This window comes from Eschrichtius robustus, chromosome 10 (assembly GCF_028021215.1).
Source record: "Eschrichtius robustus isolate mEscRob2 chromosome 10, mEscRob2.pri, whole genome shotgun sequence".
Taxonomy (NCBI): Eukaryota; Metazoa; Chordata; class Mammalia; order Artiodactyla; family Eschrichtiidae; genus Eschrichtius; species Eschrichtius robustus.
Genome location: NC_090833.1, coordinates 45,402,909 through 45,414,954, shown reverse-complemented (window position 1 = coordinate 45,414,954; position 12,046 = coordinate 45,402,909). Strand labels below are relative to the sequence as shown.

The 12,046-nt window shown below is 36.8% G+C and overlaps 1 protein-coding gene across 1 annotated transcript in view; it reads left to right on the top strand.

Annotated features, from left to right (window-relative positions):
- Window positions 1-12,046, top strand: part of RORB (RAR related orphan receptor B) — a 178,674-nt gene that overhangs the window by 119,568 nt on the left and 47,060 nt on the right. The window contains exon 2 of the mRNA XM_068553857.1: window positions 9,784-9,869. Coding sequence (XP_068409958.1) covers window positions 9,784-9,869 — 86 coding nt within the window. The remainder of the gene's footprint in view (window positions 1-9,783; window positions 9,870-12,046) is intronic.

The following is a 12,046-nucleotide window of genomic DNA, read 5'->3' as shown; positions in this document are numbered from 1 at the left end:
GATTGTTCTTTTTCCATTTCATTCTCTCTCTCTCTCTCTCTCTCTCTGACACACACAAAACTGGTGTAAATATCTTACCTATATTCTAAAGTTTGTTTATGTAATGATTTGCTGCATCCATGGCTAAGGGCATGTTTAAAAAAAAACAGAAGTGTTTGTAAATATGTAAGAGGGTTAAATTATAATGCTGTTCAGTTTTTGACCATCCAAGCAGACTGTAGGACATTATGAGCCAGTTAAATCAAGCTCTTATTACATTAGGAAGAAAAATGTTAATATGGTGCCAACATTCTGATCTTATATGGACGTCGTCCTCATGTGGGACAAGAATCCACCCAAGTATCTCATGCAAAGATGAGATGCCACGTTTATTTCACAAGGTTTCTCTTTTCAAGAATGAAGGCATTGAAATTGGATTCTGATCACTGTATTTTAGACTATGTCCTCATCTTTGCCCCTGTAGTCTTGGTTTGTCTCTTTTTTAACACACTTCAAGAGATTTGGTCTTTCTTTACCGCTAAGCAGGAAGAGACTTTTTTTTTCTTATTTTCAAGTTCTCTGAAAAAGTTCTGAGAACTTCAGGAATGGTCTCCACCATGTCTATCAATGGAAAGAGTGAGAAATAGTACTGTGTCCTTTCCACCCCACACTTCAGTTGCTTAGGGTTTTCTCGGTGTGTATGGGGGGTGGGGGAGTGTTAATTAGTCTTCCTCTTTCAACCTTTGAATTGTTTACCTTCAAATATATAATTTAGTGGCTTTATTTTTATATTTCTCAACCATGTCCCTGTTAATTGGCCTTTTCAAGTATTCTTGAAAAGAATGTAATATAGGAACCACATCTTAGAGCACAGTGAACAGTGAAACTGGGTTGAACCACATGAAATCGCCAACGTTGACTATCTCCTTGCACAAAAAGGTGGCAAATTCATATGGTTCAATATGACATATGTGACTACAGATAAAAGCATGATTGTTTGATAACTCTAAAAGAATTCTGCTACTATTTATTTTTCATTTAACCCCATTAACTAGCCTGTTTACTTTCTAAGACCCAGCTCAAAAGCCACCTCATCCGTCAAATCTTGCCAGCTTTCCCTAGTTGAAATCAATGTACTTCTTCTTCCAGGTTTATTTTAGCATTTGTCTCAGTCTGCCCTGTGTCGAGGTTATGTAGACCTGTGTGGGGTTGTACAATCATTTTATTCACTTTGGAGATAGAAACTTGGTTTTGCATATATCTGTGGCCTAAAACAAACAAATGCTTGCTCAATTTCCTTTGCTGGGGCTGTCTCAGAGGATTTTCACTACCTCCATCAAAAGAAGCACTTTGAGTAATTCAATTATTTCTAATAGTTAATAGAATTTTTAGTACAGTGTTAGATTTACAGAATAATTGAGCAGAGTTCCATATATCCACCCACCCTCTCACCTACAATTTCCTCTATTATTAATAGCTTGCATTAGTGTGATATATTAATGAACCAATTAATTAGTGAACCAATACTGACACATTATTATTTACTATAGTCCGTAGTTTACATTAAGGCTCACTCTTTGTGTGGTACTGCTCTGTGGATTTCTATGAGTTTCGACAAATGCGTAGACGTGTATCCATCATTACAGTATCGTACGGCACAGTTTCACTACCCTAACAATTCTCTGTGTTTCACCTATTTATCCCCCAAACCTGGGACGACCACTGGTTTTTTTTTTTTTTACTGACTCCAGAGTTTTGCCGTTTCCAGCCTGTGATGTAGTTGGAATCGTACCGTATGTAGACTGTTCAGACTGTCTTCTTTCACTTAGCAACATACATATAAGGTTCCTCCGTATCGTGTCATGGCTTGATAGCCCATTTCTTTTCAGCACTGAATAATATCCCATTGTCTGGATGTGCCATAGTGGGTTTATCCACTCACTTATTGAAGGATGTCTTGTTTGTTTCCAGTTTGGGGTGATTATGAATAAACTTGGCATAAACATCCATTTGCAGGTTTTTGTGTAGACATAAGTTTTCAACTCACTTGGTAAATACGTAGCAGCACAATTGCCGAGTCATATGGTAACACCATGTGGCTGTGTAAGAAACTGCTAAACTGTCTTCCAAAGGGGCTGTACTATTTTGCATTCCCACCAGCAACGAATTCCCTTTGTTCTGCATCCTCGCCAGCATTTGGTATTGTCAGTTTTTTTTAGATTCCAGTCATTCTAACAAGTGTGTTGTTTTGATTTGTAATTCCCTAATATAATATGACATTGAGCATCTTTTCATATGCTTATTTGCTGTCCGTATATCTTCTTTGGTGAGGTGTCAGTTTTGATCTTTTGCCCAGTTTTTGAAGTTTAAGAGCTCTTTGAATATTTTGCATACAAGTCCTTTATCAGGTACGTGTTTTACAATATTTTCTCTCAGTCTGTGACTTGTCTCTTCATTCTCTTAATGCAATTAGATTTTTAACATAGAAAAGCTGTATTTTTTCATCTTCTGAAAAGAGGCTTTTTTGCTCTTTTGAATTTTTCTCCAGAGAATTAACTCTGCCTGGTCACTCTGAATCATCTGTGTGACCTGGTGCGTGGAGTTTGTCCATCCCTGCCCTCCTCCAGTGAAGGTGGTGCTGCATAAACTTGAATTTCCTATTGAAGTTTTCAGCTAAATGGAGACTAGAGAAAGGGGTTCAGAAACAAACTGAGGAACTAAAGAGAGACAAGTTTTTTCACTGCAGCACAACGACTGCTGTTTTCTTCTTTTTATAACTGGAAGAATTAGCTATCAGAGAGGATGCCTGTCTTTTTTTCTTATATAAAGTTCTCTTCACAGAGAGTTGGAGCTTGAGGGCAGGTACCCTGAGAGTTAAATTGTAGAAGGTCTTTCCTTTCTCTCTTCCAGAGCTTCTCAAATTTTACTCTGCATATGCATCACAGAGGTTCTCTTACAGTGCAGATTCTGATTATGTTGGTCTAGGGTAGGACCTAAGTGCCCACATTTCTGTCAAGCACCCAAGCAATGCCAGTGCTGCTGGTCAGGGACCACACATTGCGTAGCAGGTCTCAAGACAGCACTATGATAGAGGAGAGGAATGAGATGAGTATCCATCACGACTGTAGAACTCTGTGTTAACTAATCTGCTTCCGTGAGATGGGGCGGCATTCCAAATGTTCCATTTCCAGAATTACCATGGCTAGCTGAAATGAGTTCATTTCTGTTTCAAACACTGTTTGACCTTCTTACATTTAACAAAAGAAGTAAACTTGGTGCAATTCCATTTTTAAAATAGAAAAACTGTTTTTTTAATCTTCTCAAGAGAGGCTTTTTCACACTGAGGATCCAGAGAGTGAGCTAGCAACCAGAACCCCAAGAGGGAGTCCACAGAAGAGGGAGGACACGCTACCATGCAGTGTTGTAACATGAAGAAGATGTAGGCACAGCTGACAACCGTTAAATCTGCAAAGGAAACCGGTACACTGGATGTTCATTACAGTAACGCAAGACGTTTCTGGGAATACTCTGGCTTCTCTTTCTGGGAATACTCTTTCTTCTGCCTTGGCAATTAATGACCAGAATTTTTTGTAACTAACCCTTCAATCGTCTTACTGCCTTTTGAACAAAAGAGAAATGCCTGAAAGACAATAGCAGAATCTGCTTTTCCAGAATCCTGTAAAGTTTTTAATTTCCCTTAATGCCAGTGAAATTAAAAATTCCATCAATTCTCATAGTAGCTAAAACTGTAATTACCTGGACATCATAGAACATTTCTTATCAAATTTGACTACTGCCCTGGGAGCTTGTTACAAAGCAAATTCTGATGCAGTTGGCTTGGGCAAGTCTTGATAGTCTGCATTTCTAACATGCTCACAGGTCCTGCCGATGCAACTGGTCTACAGACCACACTGTGAGTGGTCATGGGAGACATTAACTGCTTTCAACCTGAATGATGTCAGGTCCTACACCACATTATCTCATTATAATTAACACTTTGACAGGACAAGATGTACTTAATGGGAATTAATTCAAAAATTACGAGCTTAAAACCACGACGACTTATAAAAGTGATTTGCTTTGCTTCCAAGGGGGATATTTAACTTATTATCAATGATGCTATTAATGATAATACTAATTTCTGTCATTGTTCTCTGTTGGTCTTTGTTGTTCTCATTCTCTGTTGTTTCACTCTTCTGGGGAGTCAGAGTAAGCAAGCAACTCTTTAGGGGTAAATGCTAATATGCAAAAGATAAATCAACTCCCTTCATGATAATCCTATAAATTATGCCTTTGGAAAAAATCATTTTTTGCCATTATCATATGATAGTAATTTTTTTCTTACTGTAGCTTCCAATGATATACAGTGTAGGGAATTATAGTGATATAAAAATAAATGGTATCTTTAGATCATTCAGAAGCTGTCTATCAGCTGAATAGAACAGAAAGCTCACACAGACCACCACCCAGAATGCTACAGAGAAGAGCTTGAGAAGAAAGGGTGACCCCAAATACTGATAGATGTGAGGGCATTCCAGTAGGAATTAGAGTGCACTGAATTTCATGCACTATATTTGGTATTTAAGCAGGACGCTGGGATTAAGATACTGTGTGCCCTGATGAGATAAACGAGAACACAAACCTTATCCAATATCTGGAATCTTTTCAAATTACCACATAACATGGTATAAGGGCAAAGGCTCAAAGACTTTTACTTTTTTCCTGAGGGTCTCATTTTTCCACACTTTCATCCCACCCCAATCTTGGGGCTATTTTCTGATAAATCAAAGTTACAGTGGAACCAGATTTCAGGAATACCTGCTTCATCTTTTGGGGCTGTTGCTCTGTGATATCACAAAGTTTTGTACCTAATAGAGGTAGATACTTAATCTGCCAATGAGAGAGGAAAAGAGTACAAACAGGGATTTTAATTCGGATTTGCCACAAATGATACATGAGATACAATCTAAGTAGGAGATACAACTTGGGCTACTGAGACCATCTGCAAAAAGATTTTTAACCAAAATAGTCATCTGTATTGGAAATTTTTACATATGCAAATTGTGCTTCACTCAGACATTAAGAGTTCTTCCTGCACTGCCCACTTTTAGCATAACTGTAAAATTCTGGGAAGGAGGAACTGACAGGCAAACCCAGTGTCCAGAAATGGGAGTTATCCTGGTTATGAGTAGATGCTTCATATTTCCCTTAAGAAAACAAAAGATGCTGCAAGTATAGCCCCCAAACAAAAGCCAGGAAATATAGAGAGAACTACTGGTCACTCGTTAGTATTTTCAGATTCTGGCCTTATCCCAGGATCTTATTTCCTTTGCAGGTGGCTTACGTGCTATGGAGAATTCCTTGTTAATAATTTGATTCATTTAATTCTCAATGGGAGCCTTTTATCATATCAGAATCACCAGGGGGCCTTTTTCCACTCCAGTCTTGAGATTTTGATTTCTTCTCCTCACCCCAAATATGGAAAATCAGTATTACTTAAAGCCTCTTTCATAAAAGGGAGTGTCAAATCTTTTGGTTGTACTGAAAGAAAAAAAAATTAGGACTATTGCTTTAAGGAGTTATAAGAATTCTCTTTCAGGCTCCATAGAAAATATTTTAAAAGAAGTATGACCTGGACTCTGTCCTCAATGGATTTAAAATGGCCAGAATATAAAAATGGCCGGGTTGAGGTATAAGAGTTGGAATGGTAGGAAAGGAGAGCCATAGGAGCTCACACAGTAAAAAATGTTTCCTCCAACCAGAAAGTACGTAAAAGGTCCATTATTACTACCATTCCTTACGGATGCTTTTAACAATTCAGGTATTTTGATGAATCAAAGTGATTCATTTTCTAGTTAACTCATTAGCCCGGATTAGTTTATTTAACCTTGATACCTGGTGTCACAGCTGGGGCTTCTGAAGGAGTAGAACTAAAGATATGTATATTTTGAGAAGCAAGGAGAATGAACAGCGTGGTGGCTTTGTGTGATGCTGTGTTAAGGGCCCCTCAGCAAGGAAACGCCTTCAGGAGTACTCCAGGGTGAGAACTGCCATCTTCAAAGAGGGAGACAAATTTGGATTGCTACTCTGCAATCGTTGAATAGGACCTGCCTGCCAAATCAGGGGATATTAAGTTAGTTGTACTTCATAAATTATTCTAATATGAAGTAAAACATCAAATTATTTTAAATGTTCCCTGACACTCTTTGATGCTATAAGAATATCATTTCCAAAGAAACGATATATGATTGCTTTTATAAACAAAAAAATTTAATTGGTAAATAAAAATTAACTACAGTCTCCACAAAGGCTTACCAATAGAAAAATGTAAGTGAAAGGACAATATAAGAAATTGAAAACCTGATGAGCACATCTCAAGCCATTTCTCAGGGCATTGCAGCCCATCTAAATTTGTCTCACAGAGGCTATTGTTGAATTAATCTATGAGTCCAGCAAAAGTATGGAAGTTGAACTCCTTCCTCAGCCTCTATCACCTTCATTGTCACAGCTGGTGAGGTCCAAGCCACCAAATCCTCCCTAGATGTTCAGTTTGAAACCACGATAAATAGCTTGTCACTAGATGTGCAGTCACCGAAAGACAATCGCACAGGAAACGATTACTGGTGTAATGGCAAGACATTTAGAAATGGCAAACATTGGAGCAATAATGTGATGTGTTGTCGTAATTAGTGTCTGAAATACCCTGCCTTGAAGATGTGCTTTATAAAATACATAGTGTGAACTGTGAATCTGTAGCTCAGAAGCAGTTTATTTTAAATGAGAGAAAAGGAAAAGGATTCGTACTTTAAATTATTTAAATTTATCTTCACCTATAATAAATCTCAGATGATCTATTCTGCCATAGTAAGTAAAAATGGTCATAGATTTTCCAAATTGATAACCACACAACAGGCTTACACATATACACTTTTAAGTGACTTCTTTCTCTTTAAAAATACTGTTAAAATGTTTATGGTTCTTCAGGATTACATGTTGAGCTAGAATTATAAATATGTATAAATATGCAGATGCTCTATCGAATCATTCCTTATCCCATTTATATTTCCGAAGTTGTGTAAGATAACCTTTGTGGCTTTCCAAAACATCTTCTCACACCCCAGGGGGCAAATTACCTCTATTTTCATTTCCTTTAGACTTAGATCATTTTATAATTAAGAACTTATTGAAGCAGATTCTCCCCATATGTAAGTTACTCCCTGGGGAGTAATTTATGCAAAGAGCACCTCTGACTTAATATCATATAAACCTAACAACTGTACAATGGATACCTGGGATTTTTAGTCAGTTTTGTAATCATTGTAAAAAATCCACAGTTGGAAAGGTTACACTGGAAAAAAAAAAAAAAAGATAAAAGATAAAACCTGGTACAGATAACTTATAGTGTCATTTGTTTGGGTTTTTTAATGATTAGATTTTTTTTAATAAAGGAATAATAATGTGGCTTGTCATATTTTTTGTCCAAAAACATCAGAAATAACGATGTTTTTGATGGTGATGATGAAGATTGATATTTTGTAGCTCTTTACTATTTGCAGGGTACTTCCACATAAAATATCTCATTTAATCCTCACACCTCTATGAAGTTTGTCAGCTAAGCTTTACAAACCAGAAAACAAGATCAGAGATTTTTTTCTTGGTCATGGGCCCAATCATTAACAGATTAGGGACTAGAATCCAGGGGGACAGAACAGAATAGAGTGACATCAAATCTCATTTTTTTCATATCCCAAAATTCTGAAAACAAATCCTAGTTCATATATAAAATCAGAAGCAAATAGAAACACTTAGTCTAATAAGTATTTTAGTTGAATTTGTCTCTTCTCCTGATATTTTTATCATTATCTCTTTAACTGGTGCTATTGGAATAATATAGGAATTCAAAATTGTATTTGTATTTTATCTTTGTGAGAAGCAGAGAAAGGGTTACTGAGTGAAATCTCAGGAAAATCAGCTAATTTCCCGTCATCATTTCCCGAGTCACCTCAAGGGCGTCATTAACCACCTGGAGCCTCAGTTTTCTCATATGAAAAATAGGGACATAACTGAATTTTTTGCTTATAAAGATGATTTGAACTTACTGCGAAATATTTAATTTAAAAATTTTAATGTGCTCCCCTAAAGCTAAGTATTATTTTTTAATGAAAACAATAAGAAAAAGAGGGTTATGTCTTGCATTTATTTGTTTTGTATATTCAAGGGTGAGAAACTGTAGAAAAGCATCCAAGTGGCAGATTGATGTATAAAGCATTTTGAAGCTTATTTTGCATAATTATTTTAAATTGGGAGCAGGAATAGCAGATCTTCCTACTGTGTATAATTTTAACAACACTGAGAATACTATCAGTGACGTAGAAATTACTACATTCTAAATAAAGTTTATATCATGGATTCATCCATAACCTCAAAGCTGGTGGCTTAAAATCATCTTTCCAAGAGGTTCTATACACGGGTGTCTACAAGACATGACACCAAATTGCACACATGCAAAATGGAAATCCCATGCCCCACCATATTCCACAAAGGAATTACCTTACCAACCAACCATGTATGTCAAACCTACTATTTAATCTTACACCCAAGGCTAGGAAGCTAGAAGTCACCTTTGATTCTTCATCAGTTTCCACCTCTGTATCCTTTCTTTCTTTTATCTTCTCACCTCTTCCATTGAGCTGTCTTTCTATTTGCTTCTTCCTCTCCATTTATCCTGCCGCCGATGTAATTCACGCCTTCAGCTCCTAACACCCAGGTTAGGAATAGCCTTTTAGTTAGTCTTCCATTTGTTTCTGGTTAACCTGCCAAACTCACCTTTCTAAAGTACCCAAACCATCACTTTCATCATTTCTTCATTCACTTCTTTGATTGCTTATGGCCAGTGATGTCAGGTGAAAATTCCTCTGCCTAACTCCCAAGAGCTTGATAATCTGACATCATTCCCTCTATCCAACCATATGGCCCAAGTTTCCATTAGAACCAAGTTGCTTGTCTCAGTGATCACAAGCCACAGTCATTCGGGGCCTCCTTCATTCCATTCTGCTCGCAGAAATGCCTTTTGCCTTGTACTTCCTACACAATCTTCAAAATCAAAATGTCTTCATCTCCAATGAAATTATTTCAGTTCCTATTGAAGTAATAGTACCCGTATGCTTTATCATTTTTTTCCCCTGATATCTCCATGTATTCATTTTGTTTTATTGATTAAATTATTAGCGTCATTAGTATATCTTATCTTGTGTCAACAACCTTTATTATTTTAGTGGATATATAGATGCTTAATAAATATTGAGCTGATTCATCATTGGCATTTTCACAAGTAATCATTCAACCACTTAATATATAAAGTCACCTCCACCCCTTCCAGTTTCCCTTATTTACTTACGTAAAATAATATTGAAATAAGGCAATGTGATCATTCTCAGTGACTTAATATTTGAAGTGCAAAATAAGAAAACCAAAGCCACAGGTTCAAGGGATTTTTAAGTCACACTACATGAAGGTCAAGTTCAAAAAAAGGAGAAAACAGTGAAAGCAAAAGTTTAGAAAACTTCTGGTCCCTGGTTATATTATTTAGTTTGAGGAAAACAAAACAAACAATGGTAAATGGATGCCCTTTACTTAGAAGAAGCAGCTGGGGGCCGTTCAAATAGAAGTGGGTGATCTCACAGCCCCACCCCCATCCTAGTGTCTTCAAACACTGAGCCATGGCGGGGAGAGGTGGGAAGGGAGATCGGAGGGCGAAAAGAAAACAACTCCGTAAGCTCAAAAATGTCTGTTTTCCCCTTTCAGCACAAATTGAAGTGATACCATGCAAAATTTGTGGCGATAAATCCTCTGGGATCCACTACGGAGTCATCACGTGTGAAGGCTGCAAGGTATGGGACTTTAACTCAGTACTGCCAACAGCATCCGCGTTTGCCTCAGGCATCTGTGTACTTCACAGTGCAAGAGGTGACACCTTTTGAAAGGCCTGCTAAAGGATTCTTGTGCCTGCTGCTGACACTCAGGAATTCTTGCTCGGTGGGTGGGTGGGTTGATTTTCTGTTCTTCGGCCTTTTACATTTTTGTCATTGTCTAACTCATCAGCTGGTGCTTAAAAATGGATTAATATTTAAAAGCTTCAATTATTCACATTGACAGAGATATAAATACTGATTTGCTGTTTTAACAGTTTTGTGTCCAGTAAACTCCAGCACATTTATATCAATATGAAACGTTAAAATAAAGATTATAAGCTAATGGCCCTGTATTTATTTATCTGCTTGAGAAAGCTGTCGAGATAGCAGTTGCAATATGCATGTGACCATCCTTTATTCTCATGTTCCAGAAAAATAAAAGAAAACTGGAAGCATGGAATGTTAAAAGTGGAGCAGATAATCTCTGATCAGTTAAAAATCATCCGCCCCAACTTCATCAATGAGATCCTGAGGTCTAAACAAGATTATGTCATATGGCCAATGTCACTAATCTAGTTAGTGAGAGAACTGTGGCCAAAAACATGTTTCTTTGTTTGTTTTTCATTCTCAGTCTAGTGTTCTCCTCCACAACAAATCCAACCAATTCTTCCAAAGACAAACTAATTCCTATGAGCAAGTTGATTTTTAAAACACAAAGCTGGAGGAATAGCAGTTAACATAGACTTAATCTGTAATAAGAGAAATTTGAAACTTAAGAGTAAATGTTTAAATTTAATCCTTAGAAGGAAAGAAAGGGTGAGAGACTAAATATCAAGGGGGAAATGAAAACAGTTCTGCAATTTTAAAGGGCAGTATGTAACCAGAACAAATGAAATGCAGCCATAGTCCAGGAGGGGGAAGTGATAGACTGGCAAATTTATTGGCAAAAGCAATTATATTTTTGATCAAAGATGCAAGCAAAGTGAATCATTAATTTAAGGTCAGTAAACTGAAGGAGATGCGGCACAATCAAAAATTCTAAGAACCAACTTTAATCTTATAAGACATTCAGATATAAATGAAACAAAACGTACTGTAACTCAAATAGTCATGCTATGTGAAAAATGGGCAGTGTCTTCATAATAGTCTCAAAAATTATGATTCCTGGAATTGGAACTGGAGGGAAGAAAAGAAAAAGGACTAAATGAGAATAAAGTAGGGGAGGGATGCAGAGGGGGCAGAATAGCGTGAATGTCCTAACCCATCAACATACTGACTGGCTTTAGAGGTGATTAGCAATAATCCATCTTTGAACATCATGAGATGTGCCTTGTATTCTGTTCTTCTGCAGACCTATAATTAAGAATTGCACGTTATTCACCTTAATGCAATTTTTTCAACTTATCACAAGAAACGATAAAGCAAAATTACGAATCAGCAATTTTTTACCCTCCTAGAATAAGCTATTACTTCCTCTGGGCAGATAGACAAACAGTTTTCTTCATAAACACTAATAATTTTGTTTTCATTTTTTTAATTTTTTTGGCCGTGCCACGTGGCGTGCAGGATCTTATTCCCCCAACCAGGGATTGAACCCATGCCCCCTGCAGTGGAAACACAAGAGTCTTAACAACTGGACCATCAGGGAATTCCCCTAAATACTAATAATTTTGGAATCAGACATCTCTCCAGTGAAATCACTTCCACCGTGTTAGTTTATTATGCAATTTTAAGAGCTCTGGTCTAGTTTACACAGTACCCATGAAAAAATGTTTTGTAGCTCAATGTCAAAGTAGAAATGTTTTGTGTTTCATTGTATAAAGCTGTATTTAGAAAATGTCTGATTTCAAAATATGAGGCTATGGTCATGTTAAGGAACTAAACATCTTAAGCAGTGATTTCCAAAAAGATTTAACTACTGAACAAATATATTCCATCAGGTCAATAGCCAAGAACAAGTATTTAGCCTCCTGTCATCTTTTCTATTTAAAGAAGGAATCCAGGATCAAAGAACTTATGCTGTTATTTTGAAGCATATTCTGAGGTTTTAGTCAAAATGACACTGTACACCACACCACTTTTTTTTTATTTCATGGAAAAACGCACATTTGTAAATATGCTACATTTTTCTCCAAATAGCAAACTCAAGAAATTCT